Raw genomic sequence first — 12,784 nt, 5'->3', positions numbered from 1 at the left:
CACCAAATTGCTGCAGTTCCTCCCCCAAACAGCAGGCGGCAGAATACTTTCCCAAATAAAGTTTATTCTCGAGGTGGGCTTTTTTCAGAGCCACTCCCAAAACCTTCCGTTTCAGATAGAAACAAAGATGGAACCCGAAAGTGCGTCTGTCCCGCTGCTGGGCGAGGCACATTTTGAAAATAGTCAAATTAGCGCTTTAGAGTCGGCCTCTGTACCAGACGCCGACACAGTTAAAAACACTCATAACACCTATAAAACCCAGAGTGAAGGTGAGTTCGGAAAGAACGTGAAAGATAAATAAACAAATGCCGTAGCATCGATGGTGCTCATTCTAATAAAAATGATTGGAATGGTTGCTAGCCATCTAGCTAGCTAGTTAGTTAGCTAGCCAACGTCTCTCGAGATATGTTAGCTGGCTAGGTAGCTAAGGCTAGCTATTAGAATGTGTTATTGTGTATTTATGTCGAGAGTAATTGAGTCATTTATCTTAAATTGATCAATGGTTTCAATTACTGTCGAGGACAATGCGTTGATTGGTAGCTAGCTAGCTAGCTGATAAGGTACGACGGTGTTTTCTGCTTGTTCATAAACATGGCGCACAACAAACATTCGACTGCTGCCAGTTTGCAAGCTAGCGCGACGACTTGCATAAACAAGGGCAAATTTAACTTAAAGTTCATGGGTTGATTAGCGGTATCATCATTTTTTTAAACTTGTTGCTAGCTAGATTGTATTTTACTTCTAAATTTAGGAGGTAACTATCGAAGAATATTGTAGAAAGGGAATGTGAGGTCGGCGTTTCCTAACCATGGTCGTGTGGGGACGCTGTTTATCCAGTATTTAGTTCCAATCTCATATTTTGATATTTAATTTGATTAAACTGTTTACTGGCATAATTACCTTTAGACCTTGAAAGAAACTTCCTGGAATGGCTTCCCTAAGTGGTAAGGGGTTTCCTCAGCTTTCAGTGTTTTGTCCCTTTCATACACTTAAATAATAGATTCATTATTCTGTTCAGTTCAAGTCAGGAGTTCATTTTGTGTCTTTAAGTTCAAACAAACCCAGTTATGCTTCCTTGAAAACTGGGGCATGCTCATGTAAGGGTTGGTACTGGGGTGGAGTTGTTGAATCTGTTTTGCCTTTCAGTAACTCAAACACGTCCATCTACACTTTTCTCTCCATAAAGGATTAACAACAGAGGGTGAAAGGGCGAATGAAGTATTCCATTAAGATTCCAGTCAAACCTAATCAATTACACATAGCTGGAACAATAGTGGCTGTTAGAGACAAGGGTTTGGAAGCATTGCATTAGCTCAATACAGAGAGCCATACACTGATGCAATCACTCAGTCACTAAGTGGGTACAGAATACATTGGGGTTGGTTTTAATTAATTTTGACACTTCTAATAGCATCTCGAAATGTCCTTTATAAGCAACACACACACATATATGTGTGTGTGTGTGTATGTTTACATCTCCAAAAATATGGTTGGAGTTAGCTAATTTAAGTAATTGAAATGCAGTCTTTTAAGTGAGAAGTCCTGTTGGAACAATATGGGATTTCAGAGTGGAATATACGTTAATTTTTTAATTGACCCCATGCCCTGCAACCAAACATTTTTTTTTGCCCTTTAGTTTCTCATATAACAAACTTAATTCACCTTTCAAAGTCATCTGTTAAATTGATCTGATATGACTAGCTTGCATGCTAGATGCTTCTGCTAGTGTACTTGCTTTTGGGTTGTAGTTTGTGGAGTAGGTGCTATGGAGATTGAGTTTTCTGGTCATCCATTAACAAGTGTCTCAGTGTTTTCTCAGTGTCAGCAAGCTGGCAGGTTACTATTATAGCTTGGGTGATAATATCACAGCCTTGTAACCAACATCTGGTGACTCTTTGACCTGTTAGGCAGCTAATGATCCCATATATTGTAAGTTGGGCCTACGTTTGGAAATATAGTGCACATACAGCTGTGGTTAAACTGTGGGAAATTAAATGTAGAAAAGAATATGAAATATGTTTTGAACTGGACTTTAACAAATCATGTAGCTTCCCAGTGAACACAAAACAAAATCTGTTTTGGCAGAAAGACTGATCTCATTCTGTGACAGCAGTTTAATTAGCTTGATTAATGCTTTTCTAGGGACCGGCACTACCTAAATATATATTCATATTTGTTTGATTCCCATAAAAGTTATTGTGCTTAAGAGGGAGAAATGGGAATTATTTATTGACTTATCAAATTGCTTGCAAGAAAGGTAATATAATAATTGAGAACTTTCTATAATTCTGCAGAATTTGCGATGCACACTGACACAGTTTGAAAACTGGAGATTTTGTGTGTTTTGTGTATACCCTGGCTTGATGTTTGCAGTGGACTCTCAACAGACATTAAACATTCCCTTGAAAGGTTCTGCATAGCCAGAGTTTGCATCCTGTACAGAGCAAACGGAAGAGCAGGTCCTGCTGTTTTATTAGCCAACCGGTCCAGAGCAGGAGTGTCAAACTCGTGTGCTGGAAGGCTGCAGAGCCAGGTGACACTGCTGCACTGTGGGTCTGGAGTCTAGAGTCTTACATCGGGTCTAGAACATTCAGAAATGAGTTGTTGTTTTTCTCAGGTGACCGTCTCATGGAGAGCTTCCTTATCCGTGAGGTCATAACAGTGCTGAAAGTAACACTGTAGCTGTCATGGCTTGTGCTGTATGTTTAATAGGATCTGCAGCCAGGGACACTGCTAGTAAACGGGACAGGTGATGGGGTAATTTCACATATTCCACATGTTAAATAATTAGTAATGAAAAAAACAACTGCAGGGTATAGTCCAAAAAAAATGGTTAAAAGAGCAGGTCCTGGAGCCAGATTTCATCCAGGTTACGTAGGCGATCGCACATGCCGAATCTGGGGACACTTCCTCTCACTCAGTTGTAATACTGGTCTTTGTGCTTTGTGTTGTAATTGTGGTCACTCACTGTCTCACTCATGGATGACCTGAGGGGGACGTTTGGTAGGACGTCTGCACAGGTGGTTCTTCGTTTAGTAGGACGCATGCGCAGGTGCATCTCCCAAAATCACCACTTCGAACGGCACAAGATTTTTAAGCACAGCTTTATCGCCTAACGTTACTTGAGCCAGCCTTAACATGTGAGCGTTTCGCCTACTTTAGTTAACCTAGTTAGCGCGTACCACCGATACAGATGTGTGGACACATGGAGGAAAACAAATAACGTTACAGAGGTGAGGACATGCCATAGCTAGCTAACTATATAGTTAGCCAAGTTTTACTCATGACACTTTGTACAGGTGCGCCATGGGTCTGGACGGTTTCATGCTTGTTACAAAGAAAGGTGATTGTTTTATTGTTTTTGAGATAAAATACGGAGTCTGTGATCCCGGGCCTGTTTGTCCTGTGCGTGTCTGTGATTCAGCTGAAAGCAGCTCCACTGTGTGCGTGTTCTCATGCTTCTTACAGCCTTTAACGCCATCAGCTGAGCTTTTAAGAGACGCGGTTCATTAAATGTGTTTAAGGGGGAAGTACAGTGATTTGATGAATGGAAGATAAGTCATGTCGTAGTTCTAAAGAGTGAGCACTTCACTGCAGTGAACAGCTTGTTGGGAACCGAAAGCATTTAAAAGGCCAGTGGCAACCAGCCAAATGTAGAGGTACAGAAACCTGCGTGTGTAAACTCCAGTCCTGGAGGACTGCAGCGTCTGCAGGTTTAACTCCAGCCCTGGAGGGCCACAGCATCTGCAGGTTTTACTCCAGTCCTGGAGGGCCGCAGCGTCTGCAGGTTTAACTCCAGTCCTGGAGGGCCGCAGCGTCTGCAGGTTTAACTCCAGTCCTGGAGGGCCGCAGCGTCTGCAGGTTTAACTCCAGCCCTGGAGGGCCGCAGCGTCTGCAGGTTTTACTCCAGTCCTGGAGGGTCACAGCGTCTGCAGGTTTAACTCCAGTCCTGGAGGGTCGCAGCATCTGCAGGTTTAACTCCAGTCCTGCAGTGATGTAAATGCACAACTAAACAAATTCATACTTGGGTCAAAATGAAAACAGCATGTGCACAGGAGTCCCAGGGCTGCGTGTGTGATGCTATGCTAAACCGAAGCACAGGAACCAAAGCAAAGCTCATTATAGATGAGGAGCCAGGCTTCCTGAGGCAGTCACTGCACCATGTGACCCCAGGGTTGCTAATGACATTCATCACAGTGGGCAGAAACAGGTTTGTAATTCAAATCGCCCTCGGCAACAGGCTGGGCAGCACACGCGTTTGAGCTGGTCTCCTGCAAAGAGCTGAAAACCTCGACTGAAGTTCCAGAAAGATCTACTGGCTTAGATGACAGGTGTGGTTTGTTTATAAGACCTGGCTCTGATTTGATCTTTGCTGCCGGATTCCAGTTGATTTTCCATTGAATGTACCGCCCTTGACTGTCTGTGCTGATAGACTTAGAGATGCGATGGGTGTCATGACAACTGTTTCTGGGAGCGACGGCCGTCTTGCCTCAGTTTAGCTTCAGTTCTTTAGATGTAGGTTTCCTAGCCTGTGATTGGTCGGATGCGAGCTGTGTTTTGGATGTGACAGTGACACGCCCATTCTGAAATGAGGAAGTGCTGTTTTACAGTGAAAACTACATATTTTACAGTGAACAGGAATGATGAGCTGAGTTGTGGTAGAGGTCTCAGTTACTTCAGGAAATTATTTCAATTCATTCATGGAAAATTCTTTGCAGAAGTTATTTTTTATTTATTTATTTATTTGCATTTTGCAGTACACAAATTGAATTTCAATCTTTTTCTTGAGATTATTGAATTAAAATAGAATTCAACCCTGATGGCCTATCAGAAGAATATAATACACCCAAATCCAAGATCAGTACAGGTTTTATGTACTGTGTGTGTGTGTGAGAGAGATGGTTTTATGTACTGTGTGTGTGTGTGCGCGTGAGCATGCGCGCATGTGTGTGTCTGGAAGAGAGACAACAGATGATGGACTTTTCGTTTTTTGACACCCAGTTGGCCACTTTTACGTCTCAGCACACTGCTCTAATGATCATGCTGGTATTTATGTTGTGAACACCACACACAGAAGTGCATTAGACTGAGACAAAGCCTCCAAATGAACCATCTCATGTCAGTGCTTTAGCATAGCCAAGGATTTATGCCCTTTTTAATTCAGTATTTGGTACTAAATTAAGTTCTCATTTTAAGAGATTAAGTAGCTCTATTTTGTCAGTGATTCCTGGCCAGTGGTTTTAAAACAGACAAAACAAAGAAGTAGTAGTATGTGTCAAAAAGCTGATTATTTTCCAACTTTGCCTCTATACAGAGTAAATGACCTGGTTGGGAAGTCTGTGGCTTTTTGTTAATGCTCAGCATTGTTCGCCAGCATGCATATGCTAGCGATTTGTGTATTTGCATCCATTGCAAATCAATGCTAACCAGATTAGTCTGCAGGCAAATCACTGTTTCCAGTGTGTCATACTGGGAAAACAGGGATTAGAAGTACGGTTAAGGATTTTCTTTGCTCTCATGGTAATCTAGGGAGCAGGCAAAAACCAGCAAACGCAGACGATCACACAAGAAAACACAAACATCTACACTGCACAGTCTTAGAGCACATTATCGTCACATTAGCTCCATCGAGAGAGGAGGAGCTTCCATAAAGGAGGCCTGTCATTGGCTAGTTCTCAGCTTGAACCCTTTTCAAGTGGAGTAAAGATTAAGAGGTTTTTTCCATTCACGATAGACTGCAGCAGTTTGCTACAGCATGTATTTGCACGTCCACACTGAAAATAATCCAGACATTCCAAGCTTTTCTGGAGTTTAGATTTTTTAGTTTTAATTCACCTTGTTGCGTTGTTCTAAAACTAAGGCCTTGTTGTCCGTGGTTATTGAGAAGCACTACATAGCAACTTATTTGTAAAATACCAAAGACTAAAATGTAAAAAAATAAATAACGATTGATTGGAATTGTCTAAAGTGTTTCAGATCAAGACCGCTGTGCAGTCCGTGCTTCGCAGCGCAGTGTCTTGCCCACTGCGCAGCTGGTCTGCATGTCTGCGCAGTGCTTAGAGCGAGTTCCTCAGCTGGAGCCACACTCCACATTCTCAGTGCAAATACGCTTTTAAAAAATTCACTAACTAAAGTGCATTGAACTCTTCCACTTAGACACTGTGTGGCACTGAATGTCATAGCATTCATCACATGATGACGGCACCTTGTGCAAGTGTACAAAGAGCTCATCCTGCATGCACACAGTTTTTCCTGATCTGTATTTTAAATGTCTTGGGGTCTTCTCTTTCTCTCTCCCCACTCTCTCCCTCTCCATCCCTCTCTCTTCCACTTTCCCTTCCTCTCTCCCTCTCTCTCTCTCTCTCTCTCTCTCTCACCCCCCTCCCTCCCTCTCACCCCGCCTCTCTCCCTCCCCTCTCTCTCACTCCTCCCTCCCTCCTCCTCTCCCTCCCTCCTCCTCTCTCTCCTTCCTCCTCCCGCCTCTCCTCCTCCCTCTCTCTCTCTCAGCTGCAGTGAGCTCCAGTGATGTGCTGAAGAGTCTGCTCGGCAGTGACTTCTGTCACATATGCGGCGCTGTGCTGCAGTTTGAGTCGCAGAGAGTCTCGCATTATGAGGTAGGCTCCTCCCCGCCCCGTCCCAGCCCCACCCCTGATCCCGCCTCCTCGTCTGTCCCCTCCCCTGCCCCCGCCTCCATTCTCACATAACTCCGGTGGATGCACTTGTATTATCCTTGATAAGAGCTTAAGCTGAATGTGATGTAATGTAAAGGGTTGGGGGCTAGCATTTGGGGGCTAACTCATTCTGCGCTTAGGGGAAGAAGCATGCCCAAAAGGTGCGACTGTACCTGCAGACGAAGAGACACGAGGAAGGGATGAACAGCGAGCTCACCGTTTTTCAGGTACTTCCTCTCACAAGCACAGACCTGCACCTCAAAAATACTTGCACCTCAATCACACACATCTGCACCTCAATCACACACCTGCACCTCAGTCACACACTTGCACCTCAATCACACACACCTGCACCTCAATCACACACACCTGCACCTCAGTCACACACACCTGCACCTCAATCACACACACCTGCACCTCAGTCACACACTTGCACCTCAATCACACACACCTGCACCTCAATCACACACCTGCACCTCAGTCACACACTTGCACCTCAATCACACACACCTGCACCTCAGTCACACACACCTGCACCTCAATCACACACCTGCACCTCAGCCACACACACCTGCACCTCAATCACACACACCTACGTCATCATCATCACTGATATCTGTTGGGTGTTGATAAGACAGCCAATCAGCATGAGTCACGTGATCACATGGAGTGGTTGCCTGTATGCCCCATGGCATTCATATTTCGCTTAAGAACACCGGGATTCAGTTTATCCTGCAGCTGTAGTGTGAACAGAGCGTTTGTGAATGATGCGATTGGTCGGAGTGACCGGGCTGAACCGCGTTTCTCAGCAGAAGGACGGGTCGGTGGACCGGGACCGGTTCTGTCAGCTCTGTAACATGGTCTTCAGCGCCCCCGTGGTGGCCAAGTCGCACTACGAGGGCAAAGTCCACGCCAAGAACCTCAGGAAGCTGGGCATTCACCCCACTGTCCCCGCAACTCCCCAGTCAGGTGAGGCAGGATCAGAACTGGCAACCCACTATGCACCTAGTTATTATTTTAAATACTTCAGCTGTTTAGACTCCAGCAAAGTTCTGCAGATTGCTGAACATTTTTTAAAAGAAACTTCTATTTTCATCAGTGTTATTCCTTCATATGACTTTTTTTGGCTGAATGTTTACATGTTTTGCTGAAAACTCTCAGGGTCTGAACTGATGGTTTTAGGATTTACCAGCAGCTAAATAATTGTAGAAGAACAATATTCATTTAATCCTCTGTTTGCTTCTCCACTGCTTGCCAAACTGTGGTCTGTAGATGACAGTAATTCATTAGTTATAATGTACCTGCAAGGTGTTGTTGACAGAAGGGAGCACCCATCCCACTGATAATTGAAATGAAGTTTGGGTTATATAATGTTCTGAAAATGCCCAAATTGCATTTTGTTTACAAAATAGTTTTTGTTTCAGGTGGTCTGTCAATACCGTAATATGTAATTAAAATTTGAATGGAAAAAAAAGAATAAACACACCACCATTTCTCCTTGTCCTCCTCCCCCTGTTACAGGGGACCCAGCCCCCCAGGGCTCTCCTCTGGCTCCCAGCTCCCAGGAGGAGGGAGAGAAGGAGGAGAAGGAGGAAGTGGAGGAGGATGAGGGGCGGGCGGGGGCGGGGGCTCCGGCGGAGGGGGTGGACCTGAGCGACCCCGGAAAGCACTGCCGCCTGTGCGCGGCCTCCTTCAACAACCCGCTCATGGCCCGGCAGCACTACAGCGGCCGCAAGCACCAGCGCAACCAGGCCCGCCGCCGCGCCCTGCAGCAGCTGGCCGAGCAGGGCCGGCCCGGCGCCCACCTCGGTAACCGCGCCGACCGCACCCGGGATGGCAACGACTGCGGCAACAGCAGCCTTTTTCACGAAATATACATAAATCGTTCCTTTAACTCCGTAGATGCTGGTCAAATCTGAAAGCGCTCCTTTAGATGCCGGTGCAACATGTTACTAAGTAAATTGGATTGTACACAAATGTACAAAATGGTGATTCTATTGTGAATATTGGTTAAAATATATTTTTCCTTTAAAAATTTCCATTGGGTTAAAGCATTTCAAACTGTTTGACCTTGGTCTGGAAGATGATGATGATGATGATGATAATGATGATGATCATCGATCATCTTCATTTTTATTTCTTTTAATGGATTGACCATGTTTTGTCTAAAGAGTGAATATCCATTGTGTTTGTTATTCTGCCTTTTCCCCTCTCACCCCCTCTTGTCTGTTCCCCTCCCCTCTCTCCACCCTTCATCTCTGCAGCTTCCCTCACCTTCTGCTGCCCAGTGTGTAATAAGACGTTCTGCTCTGTGGAGATGTACCAGGCCCACATGCAAGGGAACAAGCATCAGCAGAAGTACGAGTCCCCGCCTTCCTCTGTCTCAAGCACTTTATCATTACATGTTAAATTCAAAGGGTCTGTTTTTGCCACCAAACTAGTCTCTGGCCTTGCACATGTATTTTGTTGGAATTAGCTTATCCCTGTGCCAAAGTGCCAAAGCTCATATTTTAAAGTCCAAGTTGAAGAGGGAGATTGGTCTGTAACTCTCACTGTGTGAAAGATCCCGGCCAATTATAGTTGGTACGATCTGGGAAGTCTCTGCACGTTCACCACTCATATGAGTTAATGCATTCTCTACAGTCAAAGGAAGGCAGTTTCACATGTTCTTATTAGTTTTTCTGGTTAGTAGTGCATAAGGAAGCACGTCTTGTGTTTTTACCCCTATAGTTTAGTTTGCCTTCAGGCTAAGCGTGTGCGTTTCCTGCCGGTGTCCCCTCCCCCTACAGAGAGATGAAGGTGGCCGACATGATGTGCAAGTCCCAGAGGAAAGTGTACGACTCCTTCCAGGACGAGCTGGCCGACTACATCCAGGTGCAGAAGGCCAGGGGCCTGGAGCCCAGGACCCAGAGAGCGGCGGAGCGAGGGGAGGGCAGAGAGGAGGAGCAGGAGGGGGGGAACGAGGGAGAGGCGGAGGAGCGTGAAGGGCCCCGTGAGGAAGGAGAGGCCTTTGGCGGTTTGGCGGGTCCAGCGCTGGGCGTGGCGGCCCCTCCCCCCGCGCTCTTTCACCCCCCTTCCTGGTGCCCGCCGTTTCCGCCGCCCGCTCCCCGGCCGCGCTTCGGGCCCCGGGCTCCCGAGGGCCCGCCCTGGGGGCGCGGCTTCCCGCCGATGGCCCCGCCCTTCATGGCGGCCGGCGCGGGGGCGGGCTCGAGGAGCCGAGCGCACAGACGGGGAGCGGGCGGCGACGGCGGGGGAGCCCGGGGGAGGCCACGGAGACGGCGGGGGAGCCGCGAGCGATCCAGCTCCTCCTCCTCCTCCTCCTCCTCTTCCTCATACTCCTCCTCCTCCAGCACAAGCAGCAGCAGCAGCAGCGACGGTCACAGCAGGAGAGAGAGGAGGAGGAAGAGGGTGAGGAAGGAGAGGGGGAAGAGAGCCAGGGATCAGGACTCGGAGGAGGACGAGAAGAGGAGGGAGAGGAGGGCCAGGCCGCAGGGGAGGAAGAGCAGGAGGTCCGGGGAGAAGAGACGGGAGGAGGGACCGCGGGCGAAGAGGAGGCGAGAGGCGGAGGAGGAGGTGGGAGGAGCTCAGGCGACGGAGCGGGGGGAGGAGGCCCGGGAGGAAGAGCCGGCGGCGGCGGGGGAGACGAAAGAAAGAGTGAAAGCGGAGAAAGGCCCGGGGAGGGAGGGCAAGCACAAGCACCACAGAGAGAAGAAGAGAACGAAGGAAAGGACGGGCGGAACGGACACGCGGACGGAGGAGGAGAGGCTGTGGGACGAGTCCATCCTGGGGCTCGCCTGAGGAACGCCGGGGGCGGGACACGGGTTCGACCGTCGCCCCGGGAGACAGACGGGCGGGCGGGCGGGCGGGTGGGCCGGCGGGCTAGCGTCTGTTTCGCTAACGCAGACCTGCGCTCGCTGAGCGCCTTCCCTTGCAGCGCGGTCCGGCGGGAGGTAAAACCCGGAGCGGAACTCGCGTGTGACCGGACCGTGCGCTGACCGCACGCTGACTCGTTCGTTCTGTGGCTGTGGACGCTAGCGGAGATGTAGCACACTGTTCTGCGCAGGAGGGCTTCCGCTGGGCGCTGGATACTTGAATCTACCTTTCGGCCGCGGAGGCGCAGGCCTGAACTTCTCGTTTGGGTTTCTGACAGGCAGGGCAAACCCTGGACAGCGCGTCTGCCTCTCCTGTTTTTCCCTCGGACATCTCGTAGCTGGCCAATCGGCTTTCACGTCTGAATCTATAAGCTTTGTCAGGTGACTTTAGACATCAGTAAAAACAGCGGTTCCATTGGCCAGGGAGTAGAAAGGATGTTTAAGTCACGGATTGCATTTTGTTTAACCTTTGGAAGTGCAAACTCTTGTGTCAGGTTTATTTTGGTGGACAGCTGAATTATGGCCGATCTTTCTCTGTTCAGTTGAGTTGATGGGGGTTTTTAAACGAGCTGAATTTTGGTGATTTACTAGAACTGACGGAATTGAACTGGACTTGATTCCAGCTCTCGTAGACACCCCCACAGCCCTGCAGATCTTCCAGATCTCTGAGCAGTAAGACCTGAAGCTACACGGTCACTTTCTTGTTACTTGTAGTTGATCGTGTTAAAACATTGAGCGGTTCAGATGGAACAAAAACAAACTACACATTTCTGGCATTCCTTAATGGGGGTTACCTTCCACACACACACACATACACACACACACACACACACACACACACACACACACACACACACACACACACACACACACACACACACACACACACACACACACACACACACACACACACACATGCTCGGTCGAGCTGCGTGTGGATCTTATATGTGGGTATGTTGATTTGAATGATGGAACTGGAATACTTGAGTGAAGTTGGAGGCATCTTTCCTACTGAAGCTCAGTAAATAACATTTGTTGCTTTTTTTGTGAAAGCTGGATAAGTACCTCTTGTGGAAATTAAAGGAGTTTGAGCGAAATATTGCTGATGTGTGATTGTTGCTGTGGCACCTGAATTCACTTCCTCCCCATTTTCATCCCTCCTCCCCATTTTCATCCCCCTCCCCTTCAGAAAGTGACTGATCACGGCAGTTCAGTCATTCATGCATTTATTTATATTTGGTCTCACCACAGTGGGGCACTGTAGAGCTGTATTCAAAGCCTGCTCTCCACATTTCAAACAGAGCAGTCCCCCTTCTCTCATCCAAAAACAAAAAAAGGATTTTACCCTCCCCATATTTGAATCTGAACGCAACTGTCATTGTCGAGGGGCCAGAAATATAGATTTACCATTATACAGCTAGAGCTCATTGAGGACAAATGGATCTGACACTAGTTAGGAGTTTTCCAGGGTCACCACTACTGCCCCCTGCTGTTTGTTGTTCGTACTGTGCAGACGTTATTTGTTCACTGACTCACTGAGTAGAGTGTGTTTGCTTGTTCCCGCCCAGTCTGTCTGTCTGTGCTCCTGAGCTCTTCAGACTGATGGATGCCAGGTACACAGAGTGGCCTCAGCCTCCTGCCAGTCTGTCTGTCTGTGCTCCTGAGCTCTTCAGACTGATGGATGCCAGGTGCACACAGTGGCCTCAGCCTCCTGCCAGTCTGTCTGTCTGTGCTCCTGAGCTCTTCAGACTGATGGATGCCAGGTGCACACAGTGGCCTCAGCCTCCTGCTTCACTGCCCCCCAGTGGCCACATTTCTCCAGTCAGGGCTTCAGGCCACGGTCCCAGGCTGCTGGGGCTTTTGGCTTTGCTCCATTGTGGGGTCTGGAAGGTTACATTACACTACATTACCTTACATTTAACATTTAGCAGACACCTATCCAGAGCAACTTACACAACGTTTTACACAGCACAGCACACTGGATCCATTTATACAGCTGGGTATATACTGAAGCAGTGCGGATTAAGGACCTCGCTCAAGGGTACAACAGCAGTGTCCCACCCAGGAATAGAACCTGCAAGCTGTTTGTTACTCACTATACTGCACTACTGGCCACACTGTAGACAGCCAGCCTCACTTTTGGGCCTTCCCATGCAGAGCCTCCTTGGTGTGAGCATCGTATCCTGCTGATGTCTGTATTCTGATAACAGGCTACCTGCAATAACCTGCCCTTGATTCTGG

General features: G+C 47.8%; 1 protein-coding gene across 3 annotated transcripts; it reads left to right on the top strand.

The window, feature by feature from the left end:
• The first annotated feature begins 95 nt into the window (after positions 1-95).
• On the top strand, positions 96-11,640 carry zmat1 (zinc finger matrin-type 1). 3 transcript variants are annotated; one of them, XM_064308137.1, is made up of 7 exons: positions 96-269; positions 6,508-6,614; positions 6,812-6,898; positions 7,484-7,640; positions 8,193-8,480; positions 8,936-9,029; positions 9,461-11,640. In XM_064308137.1, the coding sequence occupies exons 1-7, from the start codon at positions 128-130 to the stop codon at positions 10,467-10,469; spliced, it is 1,884 nt and encodes a 627-aa protein (XP_064164207.1). In that variant the 5' UTR covers positions 96-127; the 3' UTR covers positions 10,470-11,640. The 3 variants fall into 3 exon arrangements, with proteins under 3 accessions (XP_064164207.1, XP_064164206.1, XP_064164208.1); XM_064308136.1 differs by having other exon boundaries at positions 97-269; positions 7,481-7,640; XM_064308138.1 differs by lacking the exon at positions 96-269 and adding an exon at positions 332-944 and having other exon boundaries at positions 7,481-7,640.
• The last annotated feature ends 1,144 nt before the right edge of the window (positions 11,641-12,784 follow it).

This window comes from Anguilla rostrata, chromosome 14 (assembly GCF_018555375.3).
Source record: "Anguilla rostrata isolate EN2019 chromosome 14, ASM1855537v3, whole genome shotgun sequence".
Lineage (NCBI taxonomy): Eukaryota > Metazoa > Chordata > Actinopteri > Anguilliformes > Anguillidae > Anguilla > Anguilla rostrata.
The sequence above is the reverse complement of the archived record's forward strand: the minus strand, read 5'-3'. Positions and strand labels throughout refer to the sequence as shown.